Source organism: Rhinopithecus roxellana, chromosome 1 (genome assembly GCF_007565055.1).
Source record: "Rhinopithecus roxellana isolate Shanxi Qingling chromosome 1, ASM756505v1, whole genome shotgun sequence".
In the NCBI taxonomy this organism is placed as follows: domain Eukaryota; kingdom Metazoa; phylum Chordata; class Mammalia; order Primates; family Cercopithecidae; genus Rhinopithecus; species Rhinopithecus roxellana.
This window is the reverse complement of record NC_044549.1, coordinates 177,644,974-177,661,365: the sequence shown is the minus strand read 5'-3', so window position 1 is coordinate 177,661,365 and position 16,392 is coordinate 177,644,974. Positions and strand designations below refer to the sequence as shown.

Genomic DNA, 16,392 nt, shown 5'->3' with positions numbered 1-16,392 from the left:
AAAAGGTTCTCAACATCACTATCATCAGAGAAATGTAAAACTCAAAGAGATATCATCTTGTCCCAGTTAAAATGGCTTTTATCCAAGAGTCAGGCAGTAACAAATGCTGGTGAGGATGTGAAGAAAAGGGAACCCTTGTACACCATTTGTGGGAATGTACCACCACCGTGGAGAACGGTTTAGAGGTCCCCCAAAAAACGAAACACAGAGCTACCATATGATCCAGCAATCCCACTGCTGCGTATATATCCAAAATAAAGGACATCAGAATGTCAAAGAGATATCTGCACTCCTGTTGCAGCACTGTTTACAATAGCTAACATTTGGAGGCAACCTAAGTGTCCATTAACAGATGAATGGTTAATGAAAATGTGGTACATACACACACAATGGAGTACTCCTCAGCCATAAAAAAAGAGACCCAGTCATTTGCAACAACATGGATAGAATTGGAGATCATTATGTTAACCGAAATAAGGCAGGCACAGAAAAACAAACATCACATGTTCTCACTTATTTGTGGGATCTGAACATCAAATCAATTGAACTAATGGACATAGCAGAAGGATAGTTACCAGAGGCTGGGAAGAGTAGTGGGGGGTTGAGTGGGAGGTGGGGATGGTTAATGGGTACAAAAAAACAGAATGAGTAAGACCTACTATTTGATAGCACAATAGGGTGACTAGAGTCAATAATAACTTAATTGTATATTTTAAAATAACTTAAATAATGTAATTGGAATGTTTGTAAATCAAAGGATAAATGCTTGAGGGGATGAATACCTCATTCTTCATGATATGATTATTTCACATTACATGCCTGTACCAAAACATCCCATGAACCCCACAAATATAGACATCTATGTACCCACAAATTTTTTTTAAAACCCACTAAAATAAAAAGAAAAATCTATTTGGTGTGTTACTAAGAAAGGTGCTGTTTAGTGGTCTACAAAATTCAAAATTTCAGGGTGTGACAAAAGAAACTAATCTAAAATTATACAATGACTATTTAATGGTAGAAAAATAAATCTGAACTTATATCCATTCTAAAAATGTATAAAAACAACTTCAAAAAACTTAAGAGAAACTTCAGTTTCAAAAAGTCCAATGTTATTCTCCAAATACTTATTTAAATAAATTTACTTTGGAAAAACACCACAGTCACACTGACATAAAGCTTAAAAATATTTTATTACCAATTAAAAGTCAGGGCATTTAACACCCACTGCCTTTTAAAACTCCATATGATTCCTTATCAAACAAAATCATAAGATATTTACCATCTTAAATTCAAATAATGGCCAGAAAGTTAATAAATCTTGACTTTAAGGCAACACTCTCAACTACTAAGAAAGGGTCATGAGAGAAAAGGCCTAAAGGCAATCATAAAAGTTGTTGTCAAAAACCTCTGTATCACTGAAGACAATGTCAGAGTTACTCTCAAGAAAGGACTACTGATGAATGAGCTGATGCTCTCAACGACTCTGAATATTTTTTTAATTTAGGATAAATTAATTAAATATAACATAAAAGTAATGTTAGCTGTAATAAACTTTGTTATGATGGAGAAATTAGCCCTGGTAAATGGAATTACAGTTCAAACTTTCTAATCAAGGTAGTATTTGTCAGTACTATTAAAAATAAAACCAAAACAACAAGAAAATCTTAGGAGTTAAATGGAACAGAAAACAGGTTTTCCACCTTTTCATGCATCTATATACCCCTTAAGCTATTTTCTTAGAAATGCACACTCTTCAGTATACCCTGGGTAAAGTGACCAGACACTCCATTTAAAACAAACCATGGCCAGGCGCAGTGCCTCACACCTATAATCCCACTTTGGGAGGCCAAGGCGGGCGCATCACCTGAGATCAGGAGTTTGAGACCAGCCTGGCCAACATGGTGAATGAAACTCTGTCTCTACTAAAAACACAAAATTAGTTGGGCGTGGTGGCAGGTGCCTGTAGTCCCAGCTACTCAGGAGGCTGAGGCAGGAGAATCGCTTGAACCCGGGAGGCAGAGGTTGCAGTGAGCTATCATGCCACTGCACTCCAGCTGGGCAACAGAGCCAGATTGTCTCTAAATACATACATACATACATACATACATACATACATAAATACATACATACATCCTGAATTAGGTGAATGTTTCCAACTAAACATAAACTTGAAGTCAATTCACTTAGAAAATGCTTTAAAAAATACATAATGACAGCATTCTGTTCATTACCCAATGTTAAAATGTTAAACAGTTTTAGCCAATGCCTCAAATCTATTTAGATAATCCATTATTTTAAAAATAAGCTAAAACCTTTTTGTATCTACTTAAGTGGTCACAGCAGTATTGTATTAAGAAAAAAAAAAAGGAGGAAAGATGAGAGTTAAAAATGAGCTTGCAACGAGTGCTTTCTTAAAACCACAATCATTTCTAGGTCGTCTGTTTTGGTGTTGCCACAGCGACTTTGTGAATCATATGACTTTTCACCCCCTCCATAACTCAGGGGTACATTTGTTTCTGGTAAAAATATATACATTAGTGGATGTAATTTTGTTAGAGTACATAAGGTACTTTCAGCCACAATTTAGTAAACTAAATACTGGCCACTGAAAAAACATAGAGAGAAAATTATCCATATATCCACTCTTTCTAAAACTGTCCATCATGTCAACAGTGAACATACTACTGTATCTTTAAGTCTGAAAACTTTTCGAACAATGACTTTACTGAAAACCTAATCTGATATAAATTAATCAACCATCATTATAAAACACTCACCACGATTATTTACAAAAAGCAAATCTGATCTTATATTTAGATATACACTTAAAAGAATCCTCATTTGAAATGCACAGTTAAGTATTTAATGGTGAAGTATCATGATTTCTGCAACTTACTACATATACATGTAAAAGATGTATATCAATAAATAAAGCAAATATGGCAAAATGTTATCAATGCCAAACATAAGTGAAAGGTATATGGGTAGTCAAAGTGTTTTTTTAAACTTTCCTGTGTTTGAAAAATTTCAAAGAAAAAGCTGGGAGAACAAAAGACCCCTACTGGCTATTACTGCCCTGAGTATATGTCCAATGTTTTCCCTTTTGCCTCAATACCTTCCTGCCCTCATTTAAAACAACTGTTACAGAGTTATATTATGTCTTATAAACAAAAATCACAATTCTAGGAAATAATTTTAATAAGTAGTTTTAAAGGCTGGCATCAGTGAATTAACTGTTTTACCTGAAAGTTAACATCTTCTTTCTTAAATATTAGTGCTCGAACTTCATCGGGATCTCCGTTAAATATAGCTTGCACCAGTGATGGCTAAAATATAAGAGAGTAATAAAAACATTAGAATCATCCATATGGGGTGACTAAGGATATTTATACATAGTTTCTGAATCTACAAGTTTTCTTCCCTGTAGCAATAATCACTTTTGACATTAGCCAGAAGTTTCATAAAACCAAATCATGTCAAAGTACAGGATTCCTACTTGGAAAAAAAAGGGCTAATTAAAAAAAAAAAAAAATTAATTCAGTTTGACCCAATTTAGGTAGTATAATAAACACAATCAGATTTTATTTTATTTCTTATAAGTAGAAGCCTTTGTTTCTGTATATGACAAACAGAAAGACTCTTCCAAATACAAATGTGTGATCTCAACACCTACTTGTGGGACAGAACTTGTTAAGCAATTTCCAGCCCACGAAGGAAGGCTCTTTTGAAAAGGTCTGTTTGGGGCATCAAATTATCTTACATGGATTAGCACTACAGGTACAAAGATACAAATCCCAAGAAAGCAAACCTGGCAGTTGATGAAAATAGCCACTAATCAAAGACCAAAAATAATGGATACTTAAATAACTTGAAAAGACAAACACATGCATAACTAAGTATAATGATCTCTTAACGACACAGACTCATTTGATAAGGTCTACTATACTAGTCAAGGAGCCGGCTGATAGTAGCACTAAAACCAAGGTTAAAGATGAAGACTGAATCTCATACAAAGTCTTGCATGTAAATACATAAAATTCATTACAGAAAAGGCCATGCTTTGGTATTGCTAGGGATAGTCAACCTTTCCTAAAATATGCAGAGTTCCTGATTCTTGTTACATCAGTTTCTGAAACCACAAAATGAAAACAGAAACGTAGTTGCCATGACTACTAATTCTCAAATTATTTTTAAACAGTCTTTTTAAGAGATTAAGACATAGTAAAGACTGAAATGTTATCTCAGCATTCAAAAAAGTAAAAATGAAATGTGCATTTTATACAAAAATATTACTGCATCATATTTACACATGTATTGCTTTAATTTGGGTTTGTAAAGAAACTATTGCAAATCTACATCTATTCTTAAAAAACAAGATTTATACTACTAGTTCAGTAGAATATAGTAAACATATAAACTTACATATCTTACCAATACATTTCCAGAAGGTGGAGAATGTAGGGGTTTATTTTCCTGTGGCAATTTAGAAATGAATGCAGGAGACTCATCTTCTACCTCCTCCAAAACAACAATACACACTCGACTCATTCGATCTTTTAAAACACTAAATTCCAAGCTATGTGATAAAAGTCACAGTTGGAAGAGCACAAGTAGTTTTTCCTCCTCTTCTATACAACACTTACAAACATTCTCTGAACAGCACAGCTAGTTTTTTTTTTTTTAAGTTAGTAAGTACTACTGGAAAAACAAGTTTAAAATTATGACTACATAATTTGTAACTTCCTAAATATAACAAAATTCTATTATTTCTGTTGGGTTACTGCAATACTTAAGAAGAAATTTCACACCAACATATCAATAACTAAAACTGAGTCCAAGCTCATTTAAAAATATTTTTCCTCTACCAAAAGAGTCTTATTGCTCTAGCTCTGAAATTTACTTCCACAAAACAATCATTGTTTTTGGTGACACAACACCACACAATATAGAATGAAATGAGAAACAACTGCTATGACAGCGATGATCACAGCAATACCCACTGTTTCCTGCAAGGTCATATAGTTACCAGTAGCTGTTTTGCTTATAATTGAAAATAAAAAATAAAATCTCACTATTCTGTTTCCACTTCTAATTTGTCTTCATTTCTTCATCACTGGTTTAATGCAGATACTATTCACAGAAAAAAAGATCTAGAGCTCAGCACAAATCCTGAAAATGAAGCTCAGAGGTTAACAATTCTTTCAGTGTTTGGGAAAGGGGCGAAAAAAAGAAAAAACAAAACCACTCTGCATTAATAGCAAAGCTGCAGTACATTTACATGTGATGAGTCAGACCACAAGAGACAATACGACTCTTGGTACTAGAATACAGCTTGATTAATCCAGATTTCCCATATAATAGAAGAAACACAGTTAGCTTTATTCCCATCGATAGCATAAGCAAGGCAGAGCATTCATTCTTTCTCCATCAGGCAGTTGTCTGTGGCTGCTCCAGCAAAAGGGCACAGGCACCAGGCAGAAATGGTGTTAGTGGAGAATCCTAATAGAACAAGCAGGCTGTGAAGGAATTAGAAGGCATTTGAGCTCCAATTACTGCTGCAGGCTTTTTGTTTTCTTAAAAAAAAAAGAGAGAGGAAAAAAAAACATAGTAGTTTATCATTCCAGTGTTTCCTTTGATCTCCACATGAATACAGCTTCCATTAAACAGTCTTCATTCAGAGGAAAAAACAGCAGACTGTGCATCTTCTTTGAGCCAACTACTTTATTCAATCATCTGCCTCTTTGCCAATATAGTTTCCTTCCACTGTGAAAACCGCTACAGTTATCCTTTTCAGATTTCAAATGCTTTCCTGTTCCTCAGATGATCTTGCAAAACACCACTGACATCCCCAAATGAGTAGGTCCTTAAAAAATATCTATAGAACCTCAGTATCGGTCCCACAGAAGCATTCCAACGGAGCAACAGTCTGAAGAGCAAAGAAGACTGCAGACCCGCAGGATGAAATGCCTAGTAATGCTCACATGTTAACACTTACCAGAGATCTGAGCTACTGCTCGGGATGTAACTTCCTCTAGCAGGAGAAAAAAATAGTGCATTTGGACAGCCTTCACAATTAGAAGGTTCATGCCAGTTCTGTGACTAATCCAGATCAAACTAAAAAATTCTATAACTGAAAAATGAGTGCGCTTTTAACATTTTCCACTAAAAGCCACAAGGAAATCTGGTGTACTGCCTCTGCTGACTAACAGTGGTTTTAGCAAGTAAACAATTCCAAACGGCTTAACTGCTTTCGTGTGTTACAATAAAGCAAATGTTTAACCCTATAATGACAGTTGCAGTAAGAATATGCCTGCAATGGACTCATCAAAGTTTAAAGATGGAGAAATACTTTATGAGATTATAAAAACCATGAAATAGTTTTATTCATATTTTTACCAAGATCAGTTTTAATCTGCCAGATGTATTTTATTTTCTAGAATGCAAAGTTTAAACAAATGAAATTTAAGATTATCTAAGAATTTCTAAATTGGTGAATTTAATCAATCATTGATTCATATTTTAAAGGGAAAAGCAAACATTTCATAATGCAGAAATCCTAACTCTAAAATGATATAAATCATTTGATTTTTCAATGAAGAAATAAAATAATCCTACCTTCCTATTTAGATAGGGAATAAAGCCTTAAAAATCTGTTAAAGAGGTACATTAAGAAAAAAAAAAGGCCTTCGTCCTGAATCACCTATGTCAAAAGGGTACAGGGTAATGCAAATAATCTCCCTCCCTATAAATTTCCCAAAGTCACAAACGTCAAAACCAATCATTTCAGTTTTTTTTTTTTTTTTTTTTTTTCTTCTTTCTCTGTTTACCCAACATGGGGGATATTTCTCAAGAGAAAACTTACAAAGAAAATACCATGGTCCCCTTTCAATCTGTGTTTTTCATATTAACTAGTATTTTTATTAATAAACATACTTTTGAACATCTGTGATATGCTATGTGCTGCACATTCTCATTTAATACAATAACCTTGCTATAGTCCCAATATAGAGGGAAAAACAGACTCAGAAATGATGTATTTTACCCAAAGTTGTGTAAATTAATAAAGTTGTGTATAATTTCAAACACATACTCTTTCTAATCTATTCTGCTATGCTATCACTGAGTACACACATGTACAGACACACTCTCACCACTCATCTCCAGAACTTTGCAACCTATAATACTAGCTTATAAAAGTGATCTTAACAAACAGGTAACGTACAAAGGTTGTGAAAAGTTTAGGTAACAAAGGAATATACTATTTATTGCTATATTCTAAAACAAGTTATTTCCAAATGAGTACTTCAAGGCAAGTCTTATAACCATAAAAAACCCAGCATGATACAGATAATATAAGAATATCAGAAATTAAAACAAGAACCATTGAAAGCTATAAAATATATCAATCTATGAAAGAAGCAATAACTAACATTTGTACCAATTAAAACATGCTAACAATTCAATATATTTTAAAATATATAAAATACTTTTAAGCCAAATTAAAGGTATGTAAATATTAAACATAAATTATGTTATCCATCTCCACATAGCTGAATCAAAAATACCTTAATATTTGAAATACCTGAAAGCGAAACAACTATAGTAATAATATCCTATATTTCATCTTCAGGGTTCCCAGGCCCCCAAAGCAAAATCTCTTTTTATCTTAAAAATCTTAACTTGTTCCAAAGTATCTAGTACCTAAGTTCACCTACTTAGACTTAAGCAGGTACATCCTGTTTCTTGTTCTACGTCAACCTCCATACTTAGGTCTTTTCCAACCAGAAAGCAAACTCCTTGAAGGTAGGGACTGTATTACACACATATTGTTTCCTTCCACCTATAAATAATTCCATTGAAATGAATTCTAACGTCACAAGACTCTGGAAGGGTGGGAGATTTATAAACAAGAATAGTGGGGGTGTGTTGGTATACATATATTTTAACCAGAAAATATAGGAGGCATTAAGGTGCAACAAAGTGAGTTTCATATCTCTAATAAGTGAACAATTAAAATTTCAGAAGTTGATGGGATACAACATAAAGGTATGGGGTGATGGTTAAAACTAAGGTGGAGTCAGTCCACCTGAAGTTCAATTCTGATTCCATCATTTCCTAGCTGTGTCCTTGGGCAAACTACTTAAATTCCCTGAGCCTAAATTTCTTGACACTTACATAAGAAAAATAATAACCTGCAGAGATTTTTATCTAGGAGAAATAGTATAATAGTACAGTGCTTGAGAATGTAGGCTATTTTGTAGTCAAATTGCCTGAAGTTCTAATCCAGGCTTCCCGCTAACCTAATTCTGGGATCCTGGGCTACTCATTTAGTAACCTCTCTGTGTTCATTTTAACATCTATTAAACGACATTAACAGAATTTACTTCATAGTGTTGTGAAATCTAAACAAGATAACCTTATTGTTATGGATATCTGGGACAGCTGAATGATATCTCTTGTGAAGCCAGTGAGTGGATCAAAGGCTATTAAACTCCTCCTCCCCTTGACCCAGCACAAGTGAGGTAAATTCAGACTAAAGTCTGGAGATCCCATTCAGTTGCTAAGTCCCCAAACATTTCAGTGGTCTCGAGTCTGCTGAAAGGTCGTTTGAGACTCTAGTAACTAGACAAGCACATACTAAGTGTTAACTGGGGAGAGGGAACAGTAAACTTAGGCGAGAAAGACTACCAGGTTCTTCCATTCTTCTACATTCACTAGATTTTACAGTTTAGGGACTATAAAATTCTTTTGGGAAAAAGGATAGAAAGTACTAGCCCACGGTATATTATAAAATTAAAAGCAGATAAAAAATACAAAGAGAAATATGTCAGTTTTTAAATTATTTAAATTAGCAGCAGTTTTGTGTCTTCTTCTATTGAATAAGACAGGCTCCTATCCTCAAGGAACTCACATCTTAAAGGAAAAGGAGACAAGGGAATATTTAAGAAATTAGAAACAGAGAAGTACTTCTGATAAAAAAAAATGACTGATAAAAGATTGTGCAAACTAAGGGCAACATTTTTTTCCACTTAGAGAAATATCAAGGGGATGTGGTTTTTTTCTTTGGTACTTATTTTTTAGGCCTTAAATTAAGTTTTTAATAGGCTAACAAGTTCAACTCTGACAGCTTTATAATCCTTCTATTCTTTATACTAAAATGTATCCTATCAAGAGCTTACTCCTACTATTAATGAAATCACATAATGGTAAAGCTGGCTTAAACCTTTTTACTGATTATAAAAACATTAAATCACTGGAAGATAATTTTTGGATTCCTAATTGTTACGGCCAGAATTTTTTTTTTGACACAAATGATTTTTCCTTTCTGCATCAAGATCCAACCTAAACCTCACCTTTTATCTTACACATCTGTGAACTCCACATTATCACAGAATAGAATACCAGGGTATATTAACTGACTACTCTGTGCCAAGTAACAACCTGGTCTGGAAGTGGGTTCAAACAATGTTTCAGAAAACATTTCTGGCAGATCAAGAATCCTCACCAGTCTTCTTGAGCTATGCCTCATCTATCCATATACTTTAGGAAAAAAAAGTCTTATCAATAGAGTTAAAAGAAAATGAGGTACAGGGTGAGGGGGGAGAAATCAAGGAATAGCTGCTTTCTAGGCTATACAGGCCAGAATCTATGCAATTATCTATATGATTATTAGAGCCACTGCAAGAAAGTCACTAAATATTTAAAACACAACTCAAAATCCTCATAATAGATCAGATTTAACTCTCTGCAGGTAATATATTTACGATCCAGGCCACTTACTTAATTTTTACACAGTCATAATGCCGAAATGGCTAATAACCAGTATCATTCGACGATCTCAAGTGGTTTGATCCCACTGGTACGTTACACTGGTAATAAGTAATAAATTGTTAACCCTTCCAATATTAGTAGTACTGTACACTGCAAATTGTTAGCACATATTAATATTACATGTGTTTTCTGAAAATATCTGTATTTTGTGTCCATTCCTCCAGGCTTCCATTCCAGCTTTAGGTAAGTACAGAGTCTCACACAATAAAGACCACATTTCTCAGCTCTCTTGTAGCTAGGAGCCACATGAAAAAGTCTGCCCAAAATTTTAAGTAGAGGTGTTGTGTGCCTTCCAGAAAACTCTCTTAAAGACCAACTAGCATATTCAACTTGCTTCCTGGAACAAAGATGATTGGCCACTATCTTAAACCAAACAAGGACCATAGTCTAGGGCAGTGAAACTACAACGCTAGAAGGGAGCTGGGTCTTTGAGGACTTTGCCAAACACAACTGCCATACAAGCCCTGGACTGTTTAGTTTCTGACTTTTATGTTAGACAGAAATAAAAAGTCTTGCCTTGTTTAAGAAACTGTAATTTTGTATCTCTGGTACTTGGAGCCGAGCCTAACTATAAATGATAATCTTACTCTTCCTTTAATTACCTACGAGTGGGCATATATCCTTCCAGCCCTGTACTTCCAACATCCATACTCCAGTACAATGTAGCTGCTTAAATCTTCAATAAATGAGTTAGAAACTTGAGCTGTAACATATTGTACTAGAAACAATAACCAGAAATCTGCTGGAAAATAATTCATATTTTCCTGGATAAGCTAAGGACAATCAGAGGAGAGAGAAAGAGATGGAAACAGTTACCACAAATATTCTCAATGATCTTCAGCCACCATTTTGGTGGGTACTGTTATCAGATCTCTAAATGGGAAACAGAGGCTCGGAAACATTTAGTCAGCCAATCACTCATCTGCCCCATCCATTCACCTAGTATGTATTCATCTACTATGTGTCAGTCTTTGTGCCAAGCTGAGAAAACAAAATTATGACTAGCCAATCCTTGTTCTAATGAACCATGCACACAAATAAATACCATATGATTCCAACTGTGATAAATTCTCGAATTAAAAAAATGTCTGAAAGACAAGGAACTAACGGGTGGCCCATGTGGCTGGGCAAGCAATCATGAGGGACAATATCATATGCAGTTGGAGAAGTGGGTATGGTCATGTGATAGAGAGGCCTTGTAAACCAAGTTATAAAGTTTGTATTTTTTATTAATTGAGAACTCATTAAAATTTTTATTAAGGAAGTCATGATTTGCTTTTGCTTTAAAAACATTATGTGGGTTTGATATGAAGAGTGGATTAAAGGGGTAGAAGAATGGAAGCCAAAGGACTAGTTAGGAGACTACTGCAGTAATCCAGTAGAGTGGGTGATCTGAATTAGGACAAGACCATATAGATGGAGAGATAGAAATATACTTTAGAGGCTGGGCACAGTGGTTCATGCCTGTAATCCCAGCACTTTGGGAGGCCAAGGTGGGCAGATCACGAGGTCGGGAGTTTGAGACCAGCCTGACCAACATGGTGAAACCCCATCTCTATTAAAATACAAAAATTAGCCAGGCGTGGTGGCGTGTGCCTGTAATCCCAGCTACTCAGGAGGCTGAGGCAGGAGAATCACTTGAACCTGGGAGGCGGAGGCTATAATGAGCTGAAATTACACCACTGCACTCCAGCCTGGTGACAGAGTGAGACTTAAAAAAAAGAAAGAAATATATTTTAGAAATAGGATTTATAAGACATGTTAACAGACTGGATATAAGCGTGATGGAGAAGATGATAACCACAAACCTCCCAGGTTTTGGACTTAAGCAACCACTGCTTATTGGAGTTTAAGCAATTTGGGACTTTTTTAGTTTCCAAATTTATACAATGAAGAATGTGACTTGTTACATCAATATCCAAGGTCCGTTTCATGCTGTCAAAGTCTGTTTTAAACTTAATACAGAGCCCATATCTTAGCATCTACCCGCATGACTTCGAAATGAAATGTTGCCTACAACTAGGTGAATATTAAAAAATTCATAAAGAATAGTGAGATCTGGCTCAATTCTACTCAGTCCAGTACACTGAAATTATCTAAAAATCTTTTGGCAAGAATACCTTTTTAAAACACTCACCAAAAAGACCATAGCACTGATTCAACAAATATTAAACAATCACATCTCTACTACATATACCATGCCAAGGAATTATAAGGTATCGTATCATATATCACCTTCAAACTCCTTATGCAACTTAAATAGGGTATTACGTCATACATGTAAAAATCTAACCAGTACAAGATAAGGACACAAAAGATAGTAAAAGACAGTATACACTGAAGGCCGAGATATAGACTATACCTGCCACCAAATCCATCACAGGAAAAAGTGTAGCATATGAAGTTATTAATTGTAATTGACATATACAGATACCTAACTGTCCATTCTCTAAAAAAAAGGGGATATTTTAATAAAACTCTCCATAAACCTCATTATTTTGCTCCTCCTTTAATTTATAGGAAGGGCGTTTTCTCAAAGAAATCAATGGTCTGTTAGTTAGAACATTCCATATAAAAACTCACATTTTTCAGAAAATGGCTGAAGATTTTAAACTATCATTTATAATATATAGTTGTTAAAAATGAGTATGAGTGAGTGTCAAATAGTTAAAAGCAATGGCTCCTGGCTCATGGTGTCTAGGACAGATAAGAACAAACATACAGAAGCAAAGGTAATTACAGCAGATGAGACAAATTGTAGGATGTGGTCATTGCAGTGGTTAGAGCCAAGTGGAGGTGGTTACAGCCAAGTGGAGGTGGTTACAGCCAAGTGGAGGTGGTTACAGCCAAGTACAGATGACTGCTGGTGTGGAGGTTGTTAAATAGTTAAGTATATTCAAAATGTCATCTACAAAGAAATGAAATGACCTAGATAACAGACAAACATGATCCAGATGTAGAACTGGGGAATGAGATTTGACAGATGATAGCAACAAGAAATAGAAGGATCACCTAGCCAAATGGTAGGTGTCTCAAAGAAAGGAAGGTTTTTAGAGATAGGCAGAGAAGTAACTTTTTTTTTTTTTTTTTTTGAGACGGAGTCTCGCTCTGTCACCCAGGCTGGAGTGCAGTGGCCAGATCTCAGCTCACTGCAAGCTCCACCTCCCGGGTTCACACCATTCTCCTGCCTCAGCCTCCCGAGTAGCTGGGACTACAGGCGCCTGCCACCTCGCCCAGCTAGTTTTTGGTATTTTTTAGTAGAGACGGGGTTTCACCGTGTTAGCCAGGATGGTCTCGATTTCCTGGGTTTCACCGTGTTAGCCAGGATGGTCTCAATCTCCTGACCTTGTGATCCCCCCGTCTCGGCCTCCCAAAGTGCTGGGATTACAGGCTTGAGCCACCGCGCCAGGCCAGAAGTAACATTTTAACACTATAATGGGGGACTAGAAGAATGCTGATTTTGCTCTCTTTCCTCCTCCCAACACACATGTACTTAAATACCACGTACTTATGAAAACAGAGTTTCATTGACTTTTCTGAGTAAGTGTAGATTCAAGAGTTACACATATGAACTTAAGGTTTAAATCAATATTTAGATGACTATTTTTAGATTTCAGCCTTAAGAGAATTACTTGCTTCCAAAAGAATATAAGTAAAAAATTCAACAGGCCAAACGAATACAGGTTAGTTTTCTAGAATACACCTAATATGCCAAAACTAAGGAAGAAAGGGAGTAAAACTACTCTGTTAGCAAGTATATAGTACTGCATTTAAGTAATGTTTTTTAAAAGTTAGGTTATTTTCTTCATAATTTTGATTACCTTGAGAAGCAGTCAGAAATTAAGGAAAAGGACTCATCATTTTTTAAAATATCCTAGTCAATCTGATTAGTAAAATTTTTAGCTAAGATATGTGATGAGTAGTATCTCTGAGATATGACTTATGTTTTATCAGGCCAAGGATAAACACATTCTCTGAAATCTAACTACATTATTATTTGCAAAGTTAATTATTGTTCAGCAGCTGTATCAAAGACAATTTAGCCCTCATATTAAAATCAGTTGAGTGTAAAATTTTTATTTTAAACAGGCTGAATTTTGCCCTTCTTTAAAAAAGACTGAGGAAAGACTATGTGCAATTCATTCTGGTTTTTACAATGTGGTGACACCAGAGTAAATGTAGTATGAAGTTACCGCACTTTAAAAGCTGAAGGGAGAAAATTTTCAGTTTAAAAATAAGTTGCTATGGTTACACAATGTTTGCCTGTATAAGCAATAACTATGTGAGATGTCCAAAGAATTCCCAAAAGTACAGTAAGATCAGTATCTGAAGTGTACATTCGTTATTTCACAAACAAACTGAACCCAACTATATACATCACTTCCATTTCAAAGTGGCTATCGTTTGAGAAATACTAAAAAAAAAAAAAAAAATGATTCATGTCTTTCTGAACCATATTGGAGTGGAGACAAAAATACTGACCATAGCTATTTTTAAATTCAAGTTATGACTCAGATAGTTTTAGTTCCTTTTATCAAAGAGTGCTGTAATTTTACATAGCAACTTTTATTGTTGAAAGAAGGAAGGTATGTTTCTAATGTGTTTCAGGTGTGGAGTTTCTTTTATACATAAATTTTCGTGCTTTTGATAAACTTTTAAAAAGCCATGCTTGTAACAATGTTAATTCAGAGTAAAACAATGTCAACTCCTTTAGCTGTAGACAATTTCTAACTTCTTAAATGGGAAGAAGATAATTAGCCCATTCCTAACTAGGTTGTTAAATCTGCTATCAGTTATTCTATCGTAGAATTTCTGTGTGTGTGTCTGTTTTATAATTAGAACATTCAGTTTTGTAAGACTACTTATAAAACTTTCAACCCAATATAGGTGATCTTAAAATTAGACGCTCATCATCACCTCTTAGAAGGCAGCTATACTCATGACAATACCACCACTACTGCCATCATCACATCCTTTTTTTTTTTTTTTTTTTTTTTTTTTTTTTGAGAAAGAGCCTCACTTTCTCACCCAGGCTGGAGTGCAGTGGCACGATCTTGGCTTACTGCAACCTCCACCTCCCAGGTTCAAGTCATTCTCCTGCCTCAGCCTCCCGATTAGCTGGGATTACAGGTGCACACCACCACACCCAGCTAATTTTTGTATTTTTAGTCAAGACTTGGTTTCACCATTTTGGCCAGGCTGCTCTTAAACTGCTGACCTCAGGTGATCCATCCACCTCAAACTCCCAAAGTGTTAGGATTACAGGCATGATCCACCACGTCCAGCTCATCATGACATCTTTTTTTTTTTGAGACGGAGTCTCACTCTGTCGCCCAGGCTGGAGTGCGGTGGTGCAATCTCTGCTCACTGCGAGCTCCTCCCTCCGGGCTATGCCATTCTCCTGCCTCAGCCTTCTGAGTAGCTGGGACTACAGGCGCCCACCACCACGCCCGGCCAATTTTTTGTATTTTTAGTAGAGATGGGGTTTCACTGTGTTAGCCAGGATGGTCTCGATCTCCTGACCTCGTGATCCACCCGCCTCAGCCTCCCAAAGTGCCGGGACCACAGGCATGAGCCACTGCGCCCGGCCTCATCATGACATCTTAATGGGCCTTCCACCAGTGTCTACGTTCTATGTAATAGAATATTAAATACATTTGTTAATATTAGGGCTATCCTAAACCAAAAATAATTTATAAAATAACGTATTACTCTCAACTGGCTTAAACAAAGGGATTATCATCACAAACATCAAGAATTAAAATAAGGTGGCTTTAGGGTGATTGATTCAGTTATCCAGTGCCATCACATATGACCTAGGCTCCTTTCAGCTTTTCCTTCTGTCAGACTCAGCAAGAACCTTAGGATAACTCCCTTCATAGTCACATGTTAATTGTTATACTTCATGGGATCCTATTAAACACATACTGTCATGCAGTAGAAGTGGGAATATCCTTCTGTGTCTACCTTTTCAGGTATGAGGAAGACTCCTAGGAGCCCCACAAGCTGACTTTCCCTGAAATGCAAAGGGCCAGGCTTTGATCACATGTCCCTTCCCAAACGAATCACTACGAGGCAGATAGGATTACCCTGATTAGCTTACAATATTCAGGATTTCCCCAAGTGATGTGGGATAGACGTGGACATACAAACAAAACTGGGTTGGTAAGCGTGCCAGAAGAAAGAGGGTAGTTGCCAGTCAGTACACAACCAACAGTACGCTATGTATTACATAGAAAAATTCAACCTTGACATTTTCTTACAGTAGTTTAATTTTCCCACCATTATGAATTAATCACAACACACTTGTACTGGAAGACACTCTGCAGGCTCTAAAGATATTTTTAAATGGAAAAAAACATCAGTAATTCACCTTAAAACACTGAAGGAAATCATTTTATAAATGCCATGGACATACAAGAAAAATGTCAAACATAAGAAAACAGAATACTTTAGAATGAAATAGTAAAATACACCTTAATTTTGACCTGTTAAAATGACAGTTTTATCTCCAAAATGTTTCCTATTAACCTCATCTTCCTTCTCTATGAAAAGCAA

General features: G+C 35.6%; 1 protein-coding gene across 15 annotated transcripts in view; it reads right to left on the bottom strand.

Moving 5' to 3' along the window:
* ANKRD28 (ankyrin repeat domain 28) overlaps nt 1–16,392 on the bottom strand; it is a 192,388-nt gene that overhangs the window by 122,131 nt on the left and 53,865 nt on the right. For 5 of the 15 annotated variants that reach the window (XM_030933529.1, XM_030933535.1, XM_030933549.1 and 2 more), the window contains one exon: nt 3,246–3,329. In XM_030933529.1, coding sequence (XP_030789389.1) covers nt 3,246–3,329 — 84 coding nt within the window. Of the gene's footprint in view, nt 1–3,245; nt 3,330–4,425; nt 6,213–16,392 lie in introns of those variants that run through there. The other 10 variants (XM_030933577.1, XM_030933559.1, XM_030933545.1 and 7 more) reach the window with 7 other exon arrangements.